Source organism: Falco cherrug, chromosome Z, assembly GCF_023634085.1.
Source record: "Falco cherrug isolate bFalChe1 chromosome Z, bFalChe1.pri, whole genome shotgun sequence".
NCBI classification, from domain to species: Eukaryota; Metazoa; Chordata; class Aves; order Falconiformes; family Falconidae; genus Falco; species Falco cherrug.
Genome location: NC_073720.1, coordinates 26,896,974 through 26,914,005, shown reverse-complemented (window position 1 = coordinate 26,914,005; position 17,032 = coordinate 26,896,974). Strand labels below are relative to the sequence as shown.

At 38.3% G+C, this 17,032-nt stretch overlaps 1 protein-coding gene across 2 annotated transcripts in view; it reads left to right on the top strand.

Annotated features, from left to right (window-relative positions):
* Window positions 1-17,032, top strand: part of SV2C (synaptic vesicle glycoprotein 2C) — a 116,211-nt gene that overhangs the window by 53,859 nt on the left and 45,320 nt on the right. For both annotated transcript variants that reach the window (XM_055699546.1, XM_055699547.1), the window contains exon 4: window positions 8,074-8,225. In XM_055699546.1, the coding sequence (XP_055555521.1) occupies window positions 8,074-8,225 (152 nt within the window). The remainder of the gene's footprint in view (window positions 1-8,073; window positions 8,226-17,032) is intronic.

Genomic DNA, 17,032 nt, shown 5'->3' with positions numbered 1-17,032 from the left:
CTTGCTATGCCCAAGATGTCCTCCAACCACCACATCACCCACCAGTGCTTCCCTGTTCACAAACAACAGGTCTATTCAGAAGGCCGCATGTTTGAATCACGTCAGGGTCACCAGTTTGCTGTGATTGAGAGACGGGACGCAGCTTGATGCAAGCAAATGTCACTTTATTTAGCCTAATATCATGATTATATACACACAAGCAATTGTTACATGTTATTCTGATTGGTCCAAAAACTTGCTTATTCTATAACTGTGTGGCAACTCGCTGAAGATCTCGCGCTAGCTATTTAGCAATTCAGCAACAGTTCAAGACAACGTCTGCAGTTCTTGAACCATGTCCTTGAGCAAGCTGACAAACTGACCACCTTATTCCTTGTATAGTCTCAACTTGATACTTAGTCCTTGTTTCTGTACCCTCCAGTAATTTCTCATGTCCCGTATCACCAGGGCTTGTGACCCACAAGCTCGAGCACATTCCTTTCAGCTAACGGATTGTTACTTGTGGTCCTGCTTCCCAGGCCCCCCCCTCCTGCACTAGCTGGACACCTTCCCTCGCTGGCTCCCTCACCAGCTGTGTCAGGAAGTTATTCTCTCTGCTGTGTTGTATTTCCAGCAGACCTCTGGTAAGTTGAAGTCCCCCATGAGAACAAGAGCTAGTGATCTTGAGACTTCTCCCAGCTGTTCATAGAATATTTCGTCTGCCTCTTCATCCTGGTTGGGTGGTCTATAACAGAGCACTATAAAAGCAATGAAAAGAAGAAGCAGCAGAAGCAGCAGCAGCAGCAGGTCTGCAAAAGGAAGTGTTCATAAACAATGATTTTGTGTTACCAATACTGGCAGATCTGAAAGCAATTTAGCTGACCAAGTACTGCTGGCAAGTTCTTTGCAATTATATACTTGACTTTGACACCAAATTTGACTTGATATTTTTAAATAGTGTTGGGTAAATTTGGGGAATGAATTATATATTTATCAATTCAGCTTCCATCAGAGCTGACAGTACTGCAGAGTTCAGTAATCATGTGAATCTTTATCACAGGGACTCTCTTGCTGTTACCAACACACAGGCCACTTGTGCATCTGAAAGACAACTGCTATAGTATACATAGTCCAAAGAGGCACTGGAATTTAAATATGGGTAGAATGCCCAGCAAAGCTTAGTTTATTACATGCTGCAGTTTTGTAGGGCTTTATCCAGCAGCTTTCAAGGAGAACTTGTCAGTTTGGCTGCTCAGTCTCAGATACTTTGCCAGTCTAATGGCAGTTCTGAAAGGAAAACATCAGAGATGTTTTTCAATGAGACTTGGGGGGGGTGGGGGTGTAGAGAACTGTTAATAAGAGGGAAGAGCAGGTGCAGTTGGACAGAAGGACAAAGGGTGGTGGGGTGTTTCCAAATCTCAGGAGTGTAGCACTGAATCCGCGTTTTGAGCTCTATCAGTTTTTAACAAATTGCGAGTAACAAGGTGAAAACTTGCAAATGGCATCTCACAGACACTATCTTGACTTTTAGTCTGGATGTTGTCCAAGTTTGAAAGAGAAGATAAGGTATTTCAGAAGAACACCATCTTCTTTGTGCATTTAGTGTTCTGTAAGATTTTTTTTCCTAATTAGCTCTACTCCTTCTATGCTTTTGCATTTCAAGCCCCTTTGGCTAGTGAATCTGCAAATAAACAATGGCTTCTATATGAAGCGAGAATTTCCTGAATGCCTTACAGAATTATTTTTACAGCTGTCACACTGTGCAGTTGCCAAAATCTGTTGTGGCAAATCACAGTTCTGAAGGTAGAGTAGCAGACACTTAGCATTTTTGTTTGTGACAAAGAAAACACAAATGTACCTTAGCTTATTGTTTGTTTCACTGAATCCTACTCTCCTAGGGTGCACCACAAATCTCCTTTTTGTTTCCCCTTCCTCATAATTTTACAGAGCAAACATGAATAGACAGTGTACAGAAATAACATTATAAAAGCATAGCTTTCAGTTTGGATGATTTTCTGGGGTCAGAAATTAAACCTTCCTCTGCTGAATTGGGATTAGATCAGTTGCTTATTTCTGTGTTGTCATTTTGCCCTGAATAACTGTTGTTCATTTTGAATCTAAAATAATTTTAAAAATTCATCACAATGTTGAATAGGGAGCTACCCTTCTTTGTGAACAAGTAGAAGAAACAGTACAACTCTTTTTTTGAAGTAACAGAACTGAGTAGATATGACCTACCACCCAAACCACGTCATATGTACACCAAGTGGAAGCTGAACTGTGTAGGAGATGGCTTTCACTAGAGACTAAATGCAACTGCAGGACATAGGTACTAGACATACGGAGACTAGTGGAGGACTCTGTGTTACACGTCTGTATGTGAGCAAAGGCAGACAGAAAGGACTAGCCCAACCCTAAAAATGTAGCTAGAAAGGTATTAAAACCATAATCCTGAAAAAAAAACCACAAAACCAGCATAAGAAGTAAGAGTAAAATAAGAATTCGGGGTCAGAATGTTTATGTTCTGTATAACCAAGATGACATCAAATTAACATGTTTAATCATTAATGTTTTCTCCTAACAGAAGGAACCCATAAGGTTCCCAAACTGGCTCATCTTTTGCATCAAAAAGGATAACAATATGCTGATTAATTGGTATTTCTTTCCAATTGAATTACTTGTTTCTGAGAAAATACAAAAGAATTATCCATTTTGCTTTTGCTCTGCCTACTTCTGATGGGTTTTACTACTGAAGATGAAAAATAACTGAGAAAGATCATGACTGACATTTGTATTTATTTTGACTACCATTTATGCTGTTCTCTCCATGTATGGAGCAATATGTGCAGCAGAAAAAGGCTTCTGCTGTTTACTGTGTTGTTATTGCATCTATTCCTACATATTTATTTAAAAAGACAAAGCTGAAGGAATGCATCCTGTTGTTCCAGGTGCAAAGACTGATCCTTACAGAGTGAAAGAGTTTATTTTATGGTCGTGAACCAAGCTCAACAAAGTTTTGCCTCCTGCTACTAGTAGACTGTGCCTTATAACAGAATCTGTTATTCTGGAGGCAGCTGTCCCTCACAATCATCAACCAAAAGGTTTAGAGCAATGGTTTTAAATTTTTTTAAATCAATTACAGATTCCACACAATTTTCTGGTAGAGGTATAAAAATCCTGTATAGTTAATTTGTACATACAATATATTTGCACCTTGTAGATACTTTTTGTGACCCTTTAGGAAGTTATGCATGGACTCCTCTCCCTGATTTATGGATAACAGATTTATGTCCACTGCCTTGGCTATGACAACTGAAGAAATAACACACATGAATAACGAATAAGATGTAAAAACTTCAGTTTGCTGGAATCCTTTGTATTTAAAAACCTTCCCGTCTTTTAGAATAAACATTCTTCTCAATCAGTATGGCTTTCACAGGCTTTTCATCTGCATGTGCAGACATGTGAAGACAAAAATGTAGTTTCATGTATCAAATTCTTTTCTACAAGTGAGAAAGAGCCATATAATTTATAAACTCAGTAAGACCAAACATCCCACTGTATCAAGCCAGTTAATTGCCAGAAGCAGACTTAATACTGTAGTATGTGTCCTGTGGGAAAACAGTGTTTGCATTTCCCATAAAACAAAACATGAGATCTTCCTACTTCAAAATCAGTGGCAACTCTGCCTTTGAATTTATTTGGAATTCCCTCCTGAGCATGCTGCTATCCTTCCACACAGTGCTGGTAGGATACCAGAGAGGCAGTATGCTTCCAAACTTGTAATACAAAACCACCGAGTATCAAATTCTGTTCCTTCCACATAAATACGGAAGTGCTTATCTGGAGCCACTGAATTACTAAGCACTTATATGAGTGTAAGTGAAGGTTATTGCACATAGCTGCTGAAGTGTTTGAAAGAACCTCTCACAAGAGAGTGATGGAAGAAGTCAGAGTTACACTGATCTCTTGCCCAAGTCTTTGAGAGGTAGTTTATACTTCTGCTAGCAATGTTTAGTATACCGGATACCACATCCGTTCTATAATAGTAAATGGCTGTGGTACGTATCAAACATTAAAATTTCCACAAGTCAGACAAATTTGTTTCTTAAAAGTGTTCTCTAGGTCCACACAGTTTTAAAGGAGTTTCCTCATTGTTGCTTGGTGTGGTAACAGATGTAGCTTTTCCTGTTCTCCCTTTCTGCTGTCACTTGTTCTGCATTTGGGAGCAAGTTTTAAGGAGCAGAGGCATGGGTACTGCCACCCTGTGATTGTCCAGCCTAAGAGCAAAAGAACAGTCTTCTGCAGCAGGGTGCTTCCTCTCCATCTCCCTTCACTCTCCTCCAATTCATCTGTTGATCAGCCTCTCTAAGATTTTCATAATAATTTTTTAGTAATTGTAATAGCTTTGTGACACAGGCAGAGCTTTTTAAATACCACTATCCTAAAAACTTCTAGCAGTATCACTCTGCACTTACATGAGGCCAGAAGGAAGAATTTAACTAGCTGAGAAGTAAGTTTTCCATTCACATGTTTAAGGTGCGAAGAAGTGCATAACACACTCTACTACACAGCTGCTGTGAATGGAGACCTACAAGTCTAAATAACATCTGTTTTTTCTGTTATGAAAATACATCCTTTATTTCTCCTTTAGGTAGTTAGACAACTTTAACTTCACTGTTTAATCAATACGAACATAGTATCTGGACTTTCACATTTTTCTTAGCCTGATGGTGTACTCACTGGAAACGGCAACTTAATCACATCAGATGGAGCAGAAAAACTGGGTTTTTTTCAAAGCTAATTTTTTTTTCCTGTTTATTTGCATATCCTAAATAAATTTTTGGTTTACTGGCTCCAGAATTCCTCTTACATATCTAAAAGGTCTATTTGTTAGAAAAGTTGCCCTATTAAATTTATCAGTACAAGATGTTGTTTAACGCCAGCCAGCAACTAAGTACCATGCAGCCATTGAATCACTTCCCCCCTCCCTGATGGGATGGGGAGCAAAACTGGGAAAAACGTAACACCTGTGGGTTGAGGTAAGAACAGTTCAATAACTGAAATAAAGGAAAATGTAATAATAATAATAATAACAACAGTAATAGTAATAGCAACAGCAATAGTAATAGCAATGGAAAGGAAGATAACAAGAAAAGAAAGAGAAATAAAACTTTGGGGGAAAAAAACCCCAAACTACCAGAAGAAGTGATGCACGTCAACAGCTGCTCACCACCCTCTGACTGATGCCCATCTAGTGCCCGAGCAGAATCCTGCTAACTTCCTCCAGTTTATATACTAAGCGTGACATCATACGGTATGGAATATCCCTTTGGCTAATTTGGGTCAGCTGCCCTGGCTGTGTCCCCTCCCAATTTCTTATGCCCCTCCAGCCCTCTCACTGGCAGAGCATGAGAAGCTGAATTTGGTGTAAACACTACTTAGCAACAACTAAGAATATCAGTGTGCTATCAGCGCTACTCTCATACTAAATCCAAAACACAGCACTGTAGCTGCTACTAGGAAGAAAATTAACTCTGTCCCACTTGAAACCAGGACAATGGACTGCTGCTTCTGTAGCCTTGGAGGACGTTTAGGACATAGCATATGAGTCAACCCACCTGGGTCATTTTTAAACAGTAGAGCAGCATCAGTCTCCCATCGTCCATAGTACAGTTGGTTCATGCTGCCAGGTAGGAAATGCCTTTTTTGGTGCCTTTGGTCTGGATCTCTGTACACTTTATGACATTAAGATAGGGTATGTTCTTTCTGCTTGAAGCATCCACCCATCATTCCACAAACATTTGTATGACCTATGGATTTAATCCACCCATTGAAAACTCTCCATATGTCCTACTTCATTGTAACTGCAGCCTAGGAGATTTAAGGGAGATTTCAAGAAGATTATGCAATGAGTCTTCAATTTCTTAAGCATAAGAACTTGCCTGAAAGGAACCTTTTATAGAGAATGTTTTGAAGCACTTTGCAACAGAAAAAATATTTGAAATAGGAAAAAAGTGTTAAATGTGATTTATTATCAATTGTGCTATATAGCACAGATGGTTTCAGGCTGTAATTACTACCATAATAACTGAATTATAAAATAAAGAGAAGATTCTGTACTTCATTAAAAAAGTGTACGAAATTAAGAAACCTGTAAATTTAGAAAAACAGATTGGATAATAGAACAGAAATGTTAACAAATATATATGTACTACTACTCTCTATACTTTTCCTAATAAGCAGAAGCAGTCATGGTAAAAAGCACTGACTTACCAAGAATTATGCTCTTTAGGTAGGGTGTTATTACATGGATGATACTGTCCTACATGCCATGAACAATCTATTCATTTAAGTCTTCTTGAAAGTGGGCACCTACAGCTCCTCATCAGCACTTTCCAGCTTAGGTAGGAAAGAGGAGGACCTTGTTTCTGGTTCTGTCAGTGAATATCAACATTAGAAAAAGAACTCTTAACTAGATCCCCGAGTACTGTATCTGGGCAATATTGTGGGAGTGTAGTTCAAAGCTGTGCCTGAGCCCTGGAGGGTAAGAAGTCATAGCTCTAATCCCCTTGTACTTTGGGAACTGGAGGGCTCCAAATCCATATCACCACTGAGGCAGCAGGGCTTTCCCATCACAGCAAAACAAGTTGTGATTCCACCCTTAGCCATGCCCCTTCCACTCTTCCTCACTCTGGGCTTCCTGGAGCACCTCTGACGACAATGTCTCCTGTCGCCTGTGACAGGGCAGCTCACTAGTTGAAGGCTTTTAATGTTTTCACCCATGAGAATAAAGGAGATACAGCTGTATATCTAACAAAAATTCATGGAGGTATAAACCTTTGCAGCACTGGCAGTGAGTGTAAGAAGTAGTGGGCTCCGCTATGGAAAACATTCATGGTAAAGCCTAGAGCTGACCAGAAGTACTTCATGATGGTCTGTCTAGAAGGAGGTGGCAAAACAGCAGACCCCTAAACAAGTGTAACACCTCAATCCAGTATTTCATTGCTGTACCAAAAGACATCTTAAAATAAACTGTATTGCAATGGCACTGAATTTTTTTAAGAGTGAAATACAATTTCTGTATTCATGTTTTCCTTGTAATATTTGTTTTAATCTGTTTCAAGCTTCCTTCCTTTTGCTCCCAGTTTGGCAGCTCCCAGATGACAGCATTTGCCTTTAAAATTCAGATAAAAATTCAAACCATGCAAGATACTGCTTGAAAGTATGTAATCTGGTATGTGAGAATATCTCTTCAAGCTTCACAGGTATTTTCTTCAGCAGGAAAAATAAAATCTACAAGGACTTGTCCTGCTGTAGAACATTTGACAGCCTGCATTGGTAGTGAAGAGGTAAAGACAGTAGAAGATGATCCAGAAGCTGGTTCTGAAAAGTGCTGAAAATTACACATACTTTGAGCTACTCTGATTTTTGTAAAACCCGTTTGAACTCTTCTTTTTGTCCAGCTAACTTCAGAGAATGTTTATTTTTACCATGTGAAAAATAGAATATTATATGAATGTGTAGGTGTTTCATAAAAAACTTAAGTAAAAAGCCAGCATGGGTTTAGCAAATCATGTAGTGCAACTGAATAAAACATCTTTTTAAATATGTGTGAAATAAAATGTATTAGTAACATAGCTGGCATTTAGTTACTTCTTGATTACCTAAAGCATTGGAGGTATGACTTAAGAGAAATAGCTGTTATTTTGTGAGAAAATTATTAATATTTTCAGTTAAAAGCAATGTATTTTGACACTTGACAATAGACTGCCATGATTTAAGGATTTTTGTGATGGTGAAAATCAGTGCTTTGCGCTGGTTTCTGTTCCAGCAGCTGGCACATTGACAATCCCCTTGAAACACTGAATGCAATGACTTGTACACAGTTTTCAAGGGAATACTTGACAAATACTGCATCCAAACTGGTGAAAACTTCCTCAGGAGTCCCCCAATATGTGGTGCAATTTGAGAAAAGACACTCTTGCCAGAAAACTACTGTAGTTTGGATTTTCAATGACTACAGCTATGAGCTTGTTCAAACTTCAACTAGCTGTTACTTTCACTTAATCCATTATCTGTATCTCCTTTTAGGATTGGTGGAGCTGTGCCAACAGTATTCTCCTACTTTTCGGAAGTGCTTGCACGGGAGAAACGAGGTGAACACCTGAGCTGGCTCTGTATGTTTTGGATGATTGGTGGCATCTATGCCTCTGCAATGGCTTGGGCAATAATTCCTCATTATGGTAAGAAAAACATCTGCTTGTGATTTGCAGCTCTTCTAGTATGAAGGTATACTCTTGAAGTATCGTTTGAAGAGTGGGCTTCATGTCTGTTCTCAAAATACTAACACTGCTGTTAAGAAAAATTGATTCCTTTTTGTGGAAAGAATGAGAATAGGTTGCAAGATAAACAAAACCCAACATAGTAAAAAGTTCAAAAATTAGCCAATGCCAATGTTTAGTCAGTTTCTTTAAATTACTGAAAACCTGGACACATGAAAATGTAATTGGTGTTATTGTTGCATCTGGAGAAAATAGGTGATGTGGAGACTTGCCTCAGAGGAAATAAATTTTAAATTGCTGGTTGTCAAATTTGTGCTCGCTTTGTTTGTTTGGTAAAAGATAAAATGTCAATCATCCATTCTTGAGAAACAGTACTATCTTAATGTTTGCAGGGCTAGTTCTGAATATAAAGCTGTGCTGAATGTTTCATTCTGAGTAGATCTTTTTAGTGGTGTAGAAATAGAGAAATTGAGCCGACTGCTTTTAATGTTGTAGGTGTGAATGAGGGCAGATAAGACAGAAAGTTTGCAATGGCTGAAGTTACACACGCGTGCAATGTAAACCACTTTGTGAAGGAGCTCTTTACTGCTCTGCCATGGTTAAACTTATGCGAAGGTACAGATAAAATTCTTAGTCTCTTGGGCTTGCCTTTTAGAAGAGTTAAGTGCTCACAGGTCTCCAGAGTTGCTAAGGCTGTTCAGGGGTTCTTAAAAATCAGCCTCTGCAAGCACTTCTCCCTGGCACTCCTCAAGAGCAGTAAAGCCGCCTTGTGAGTTAGCTGGCATCCACAGCAGCTCTCTTCGGCCAAACAGTGAAATTTATTGCGGTTGGATTGTGAAACAGAGGACAACTTCATAAGGTTTACCCAAAGTGATTGGAACATTCAGCTAATGTTAATGTCCAGAAATAAATTAAAATCATGCAGAATAATCAAATATCTAGACTATTGCATTAAAATTAATTTTAGAGTCCACTACACACAACCTGAATCTATATATTCAGTCCTGCCTTTTGGCTTTGATTTGCTGGAATCAAAGAGAGGAATTTTTGCTGACAAGGCACAGCAGGGATAATTTATTTTTTTTCCAATTAGTAAATTGCTCTGGATGCCAAGTACTTTTTGCTTTCCTATGGATTTTTATTATCTTTATCTTTCAGTGGAAAATGCAAACATTATGACAGACTGATTTACATAGGTTGTCTAATTTCACTGTAGATTTTATAAATGACTCAATAACCTTTACTGAGGTGCTTTTAAAACATCACATGACAGTATACGTCAGTGAATAATAATGTACTTCCTTATACCAAAGCAGTGGCACTAGAGGGAAAAATTTCTTCTTTCTTTAGCAGTGGAAGAATATCAGCAGCTAAAAGCCATGCTGCACTGTTTCTTTTTGTGTGTGTGTCTTTTTGCAAAAATATTTATGAAATCTTAAGACAAAAGAACGTACAAACCAATTTTAAAAGACAGTATTCTTCAATATTAGCCCTGTAAATCACTGTCCTTGTGGTATATTAAGGAAAGTTGTAATAGCCAAAAAGAGGGCTAACAAGAAAGCTATGAACAACAAAAACAATCCTTTTGCATAGGATAAGAAGTGTGTTTACACATTGTTTTAGCAAAATTAAACAGAATATATTTATGGGTTTTGATGAGGTCTTAAAATTGTCTTCACTTTATATCAGAGATTTTTGTTATGTTGTGAAGTTTAAGACCTGTACCTTAGTTCCCAGTTACAAACGTGGAATCACGCCAGCTCAGGCTCAGTAGCAAACTGCTTTGTTGCCATGCTGCTGTTCCGAGCTCTCCAGCATTGCCAAAGGCTCCCAGGGCAAACCCTGCTCCAGCACTCGGGGGAGCGTGGGCACAGGTTGCTGTACGCTCCTGCAAACGCTCCAAGTTGGGCAAATACCAGCACAGATCTGTGCACCATTTGTATTGCGTGTGTTCAGGAGGAGGCTCTTGTGATGGTGTTTCCTCTGTCACAATTTCTACATGGCTTCCATGGAATTACTCGGCCAGAGTTAAGCAAAGATACAGATTTTTCTCCAAATCACTTCTCCACTGACAAGGAAGCAAAACATATTTATAAACAAAGCAGACCCCACCCACTTCTAAGCCCCGTTTATGTAGTGCATAGGGATTTCTGGGCTCTCTGTTTCCCACATGATGAGTAGACTGAGTTGATTTTTCCTAGCTGAGCTTGGAAGTTACTCAACAACAGTGAATGAAGTTGCATCTGTTGAAAAGCAATAAACTACCATTAAGCATAATGGAATTATTCTTAATAGAAAAATACCAGGCCAACAAAGTAGAATAGTTTCATAGATTTTTTTTTCCCCTCCTTCTTTTACAAATGTATTCCTTTCATTTGTACTGCCTCTTACATAAGCTACTTCTAAAAGCCCTAGATTCACAGCTGGTATGGTATACATTATCTAGCCCAAGGCAGCAGTGAAACTATCTATGCAAGTTTACCAGTTGTACAATTAGCTCTGTCTTTCTGTGAGAAAATAAAGATTATGTTCTCTATATGTAACAGGTTTTGTTTCTGTTCAAGCAGCACAGGGAGGTTATGAAACCTGAGTAATGCTCTGAAACACAAAATAAAGGGAAGTTAACAGTTGCCTTGGTATCAGCATGCTATTAAGAGAGGAATCAGCATGATGTAGTGCTGCAGTGAACACATATGGAAAAGCTAGTGTCTGGAAGACAAGCATCTCTGTCTCAAGGCTTCTTGAATTCTACAGCTGTTGGCTTTTTAAAAATTGAAAATGGTTGTTGACTTGTTCAGGGTTTCTGAAAGAGGAGTTCAGGTCACGGAGAAACTATTAGAAGAAACATCTGCAGAGAAATGCTTCTAATTGCTGCCAACTAACAAAGTCCCAGATTAGGGTGCTACAAAGAAATTCCTTTACGCAATTTATACTTAGATTAGGCTAGATACGAAGGTTAGTTACCATTCTATAAATCATTTTGCAAATGCAACTTTAAATTTAACATCATGTTTCAAGGTAGATTAGTTCAAAGACTGTCAAATGCAACAAATGGGCATTACAATAATCTTTAAAAGGTTCGCTTTTCAAATAACAAAGAATATTAAGAGTGAGAAACTACATTTCAGTTTAAAATCCAGATAGTGATATACTGGCATTTTGTTACATCAAGTTTATGTGTTAGTCTGAGGGCAGGAATCAAAAAGAACTATGAGAGTCATTCTAGCCATTTTACCTGCTTAATTTAAATAAAAGTTATTAAATTATCAGTTCCATCAAAAAAAAAAAAGTTTCCTGCCATAAACATGTATTATTTTAAAAATCAGTCTTGATTTTTATTGTACCATATCTCCAAAGTAAACATCAGAGGAACCTGGAGAAAATCTCACTGTATTTAACCTATGAGTTTTAATACTACATTTAGTTTTGTTTTGCATACATGATGTATACAAGGGTTTTTTGGCTTCATAAACTACAGAAAAACCTTTAGAAATTCAAAACATTCCCTAGAGTATTTTGCTTAGTGAGAAACAAATATTGACCTCATTTGTGAATTTTACACCTGAACAAGAAGGGGAATATATGGCTGAAAAGAAATCAGATTGCAAGGTGGAAAACAGGATGATGCAGGTGTCCAGGCTGCTACAGCATAAGCTACACTTGAAATATGAAGCTTTCCGCATGCTCTAACCCTCTAGTTCTGGTATTTATCAGGAGAGAGAGGAGACAACCATGTCAAACAGCTTTAGTGAACAAATCTCCATGGTATGATCAGAGGCAGAGACAGTACTTCCATATATATCCACCAAATTGCAATTAAATTAGGCTAGATTGTTCACAAAAAGACTAGAAAATTAATAATACAGAATTAAGGGAATGGGAAACATACTACTTTCTAATACACTCAATACAAAAACAGATTTAAATTTTTAGTCTAACACTTTATTCAGACCAGTGTAATCACATTGCATATCAGATCTTCATTTAACTATTATTTTTTTGTCAGTAGAGTCTTTTTTCCACTTAATCGAGGACCAGGTACTTATGTGTTCATAAGAGAGGTATTTAGCACCATTCAGGGAACACAAATTTGGAGGAGAAGTAAGTGGCGTAAGAAAACTAAGGAAAAAGCATTCAATTTTAGAATTAAAGGTTTCTTGACTAGCTGTAATATGTCTCAATAGGTATAAGTAGGAAAGAATTAACTTGTTCACTATTTAAGCAGATTCTTTCCATTGCATCTACAAATGACGAGCATTTTGTCCTGTGACTGAAAGAGGACAAGTTAAAAATTGTATTTTTACCCCATTTAGTAAAATTAAAATTTTACTAAACTAAACAAAGCCAATTTTTTCTGAATAGTCAATTGTTTTTTTTTTAAAGAGAGTAACTTTTCTACAGTAACGTAGAACTTAAAAATGCAGACATAGAAGTGTCCAATCAATGGACTCACACTTGACTTGAAAAACATTGTATTTAAAAGATTAATGGTAACTTCTACTTTTAAAATGCTTAATTATGTTTCCTATGGGAAAATTTGTATTCTTTTCCTGTTTTGTAAAATATATCTGCTATCACTTTTCTCTAAAGATCATCACCTATTACTTTTCTCCTGCCGATATCCTTAAATGAGTTTAAATGGCAGAAGCTGGGATTTAGTTTAATAGGAAAGAAGTTAAATTTTAAATACAGCTGTAATACAGGACTAACATAAACTGCCCAATGCAGTAACAGTACCTCCATCAGTGGAGATTTTTAAGGACATAGCAAACCAGAGCCTGTCCCCAGTAGTTTAGGACCATGCTAAATTCACCAAACATCTGACTGTGGAGACCTGCTGCCCATTCTTAATTCTACTTTCCCTGAGTACGTAAATCTTTTCATAGGCACAGAAGTCCATAAATGGCTTCTGTTTCTAACCGAGTATAATCATGATTAGAGTGGACCAATCTCTTTTTCATTTGAGTAGGTGGCTTGCGAAGTGGCCTGAAAATAATTTCTGTTTCTAGCAGAAGATTGTTGAGGTGAAACAGATCCATTCACCTTAAGAAATTAACTTTACTGGCAATCAAAAAGATCTCTTTATACCTTTTTGGTAGGTGGGTTGAGAGTGGTTTCTGTAGTACTTTCTGCTGGAATGTTTGCTTTGTTGATGTGTCGTCCAGTTGAGAGAAAAAAAAGGTAAACATATCTTCAAAATTGCAATAACATCTGCTTCTGTATGAAAACATCATGAACTATACTGTAGTAAAATAGGGAAGGAGGAGGTAAGGAGATGGAGAGCTACTGGGCTCACTGCAACTCGGAGCATGTACAGCACCAGGCAGTGTTAATGGAGGAGTTAATCTCTCAGCCTGTGACAGACTAAACTGAGAATATGATACACTAAAACTTTTCAGTGGCAATGAAGTCTGAAAAACTTTTAACTCCCTTTTTCTATCTTCTCCCCCACCACCACCTTGGTTGGGCTAAAGCATTTTTCCGTGGCAAATGGCAGCATCAGTACTGGGGTAAAAAATCCATTGCCAATGCTTTGTATTACCAGCAGGGTTATAGGACATGGTGAGTACTTGATTAGCAATAAAAGCAGAAGGATCTTAGGACCCATCCATCTTCCAGAACTTCTGATGAGCAGAACTGTATCCTTCTGAGTGGTAGAAACTGCAAATGTGGATGTACAGATATTTCAGTTTAGCCTGCTGGTCTCTTCCCATTACGAGGAGACAAGAGTTTATTGCATTAACAAAGTGGAGTCAAAAGGATGCACTCTCCTGTGGTGATGATTATTCCAAGATGAATGCTGCGAAACAGTTGTTTCCCACTACATAAATGTTACGTGGTATGTAAGTTTTAGACAATATAAGGAAAAAGTGGAGCCTTCTCTGTTTCTCAGCATTTATTTTTGTAGAAATTAAAAGGTTAACAAATGGCTTTGTTACTAAGATGAAGGACTAGAAGCCAAATTCTTTGCTAGCAACTTAGATAGGCTATATTTTTTTCAACAATAATCCATGAATTTGAGTATCTCAAGGTCTAGGTCAGGATTGTACCTGGTCGACTGTAGAAAATTCTTGACTACTTTGAAGAATTCGGGTCTTAACTAATTATTACTTGTCTGTAAAAAAAACACCCTATTAATTACTTGGTTAAGATTGCACAGATTAGTATCTGTGAAGTGCCTTTAGACACAATTTTTCTGCTCAGATCTATAAGCTTCGAAGTGTCAAAGTCGACAGTGATGCTGCAAGTAAGTGGCTGTTACTTTTACAAATATTGCTGCATTTCAAGTAATTCATGTAGCACTTCTAAATTCTGAAATGTATGTTAGAGGTGGGTCTGAGCATCACAAGAACAGCTTGATTTCACTCATGGCTATTTCATCAGCTGCTCCCAGCATTTCCTCAGCAGCAAGGTGCCATCAGTTTATAGATGCATTAAAAATCATGGTTTCGTCTTAAGGAAACGATCACCAAGTTAATTCTTCCACCTTTCCTTTGCTGTAGTCCCCAGAGGGGAATTTGACTATCTCTGATGCAGCGCACCCATCCAATCAAAAGGCTGGGATGCGCTTACATGATTTATAATAAAGAGCCACACTTGACTGATTTCGTATTGCTGCATCACTGTGGTGGTGACTGTGCCCAAAACAACCAGGGAAAGAAATTATATTCAGTAGTTATACCTACAAAGATGATTTACTGCAGTTCCTTGTACATCACACCTGATTAATGTGAGTTGGAAATAAACAGTTACGTGATGGCTGCTTGATTTTCTTGTTCGAAGTTGGAACATGCTGAAATAGGATGCCATCTATGATTCAGACATGCAAGAAGTGCATCAGTGATGTCTTTAATCTTGCAGAAGATAAATAAGAGAAGAGCTGCAAAGGGAAAAAGAATAAACCGCTTACTGATGATAAGACAAAATGTAATGAGCTGAAATTTCTGCCAAGGGGAGGCAGTATAAATAATTGAAAAGGATTTCTAATGGTGTGTTAGTTAAACATCTGAATAAAACTGCTATGGAAATAGTGAAATCTCAGTCACTGTAAGTTTTTAAGAACATATTTTGAGATTATTGTAAGGGCCATTGTTGATCCTGATTTGGAGTAAACGGATGCACTGGTGTTGTGGTTTAACCCTGGCCGGCAGCTAAGCACCACGCAGCAGCTCGCTCATTCCCCCTCACCCAGAGGTGTGGGGAGGAGAATCAGAAAGGAATGTAAAACTCAAGGGTTGAGATAAGAACAATTTAATAGGTAAAGCAAAAGCCAAGCATGCAGGCAAAGCAAAGCAAGGAATTCATTTACCACTTCCCATGGGCAGGCAGGTGCTCAGCCATCCCCAGGAAAGCGGGGCTCCATCATCCATAACAGTTACTTGGGAAGACAAACGCTATAATACCAAAATGTCCCTCTCTTCCTTCTTCTTCCCTCAGTTTATATACTCATCATGGTGTCATATGGTATGGAATAGCTCCTGGGCTAGTTCAGGTCACCTGTCCTGGCTGTGTCCCCTCCCAGTTCCCCATGCCCCTCCAGCCCTCTGGCTGGCAGGGCCCAGAAAACTGAAAAGTCCTTGATTTAGTATAAACATCACCCAGCAACAACTAAAACCATCAGTGTCCTGTCAGCATTGTTCTCGCATCAAAGCCAAAACACAGCACTGCACCAGCTACTAAGAAGAAAACTAGCTCTGTCTCAGCTGAAACGAGGACAACTGGATGCCCCCTCAAAGTTCCATCTACCTCTGTTCTCGAAGAACTATTAAATAGATGCTGTTGCCCCAGAGGGTGCTGGGGTAGACCAGAAAAGAGAAAATAAAACAAAGACAAAAGAAGAGAACTTCAGAAATTGGGGTGGGGGGGAGAGGAATAGGAAGCAGCAGTATTAGACATTCCCAGCACATGTAGGAAAATGCCTGTCTGCCAAACTGCTCCAGCTCATAGGTCCAAAAAGAAGAGAGGTTTCTCGCCTGAATAACCCTGCACTGGTAGAAAGAGAAATGAAAAAGTCGAATCTTCTCTAATCTTGAAAATTCTGGACTCTAAATTTGAAAAACATTATTTTTCTTATTTTTCTCAAACCTTTCCCTAATAGTCTGCCTCTTCATGGTGGTTCAGAACAAATCCAAGCAGCTCTTTTGGAAAAAAACTGAGCTCAAGGCTCCATTTTCTACCACACAATAGCTTCTGTTCTCTGCAGAGGTTCTCTGACTTCTATTAGTTGTCCAGAAAAAAGAGAGATACCAGACAAGATGGCTTGGGGAAGAGCTGCATTTGTCTTTTCTCAGTTGTAAAAAGCCCATGAATACCCCAAGAAATCTGCAGAATTTTAAACTTGGAGAAAACATTTGATCCAAAGTTTAAAACCAAGAGCATTTCTTCAATTTTGCCTTTTCCATACATTCGCCCTTCTGTCTTTAGAATCAATTAATCTGTGGATACCTTAACCAATGAAGGATACTGTTCGATGTTTGAAAGTTGGAGCTTTGTTAAGGTTGAATCTGCATTTGCTGTAACACTGTGTCATGCTGAACAAATGGAATAGATCAGACTTAAAGGCATCAACTACATAATGCAACATCTGTTGATCTGTTTTACATTCCACTAAGCGGGAAAATTATGTCTAATGTGCTGTGCTTCACCCCATACTTAGTGCACTTTTATTAATCTGGTATTCTGCAGACTGAAGCTGTATCTATGCTTTTTAAATCTGAGTTAATTAAGTGGGTGTGAGGCAGTTTTGATGTTAACTTATCAACTGCTAC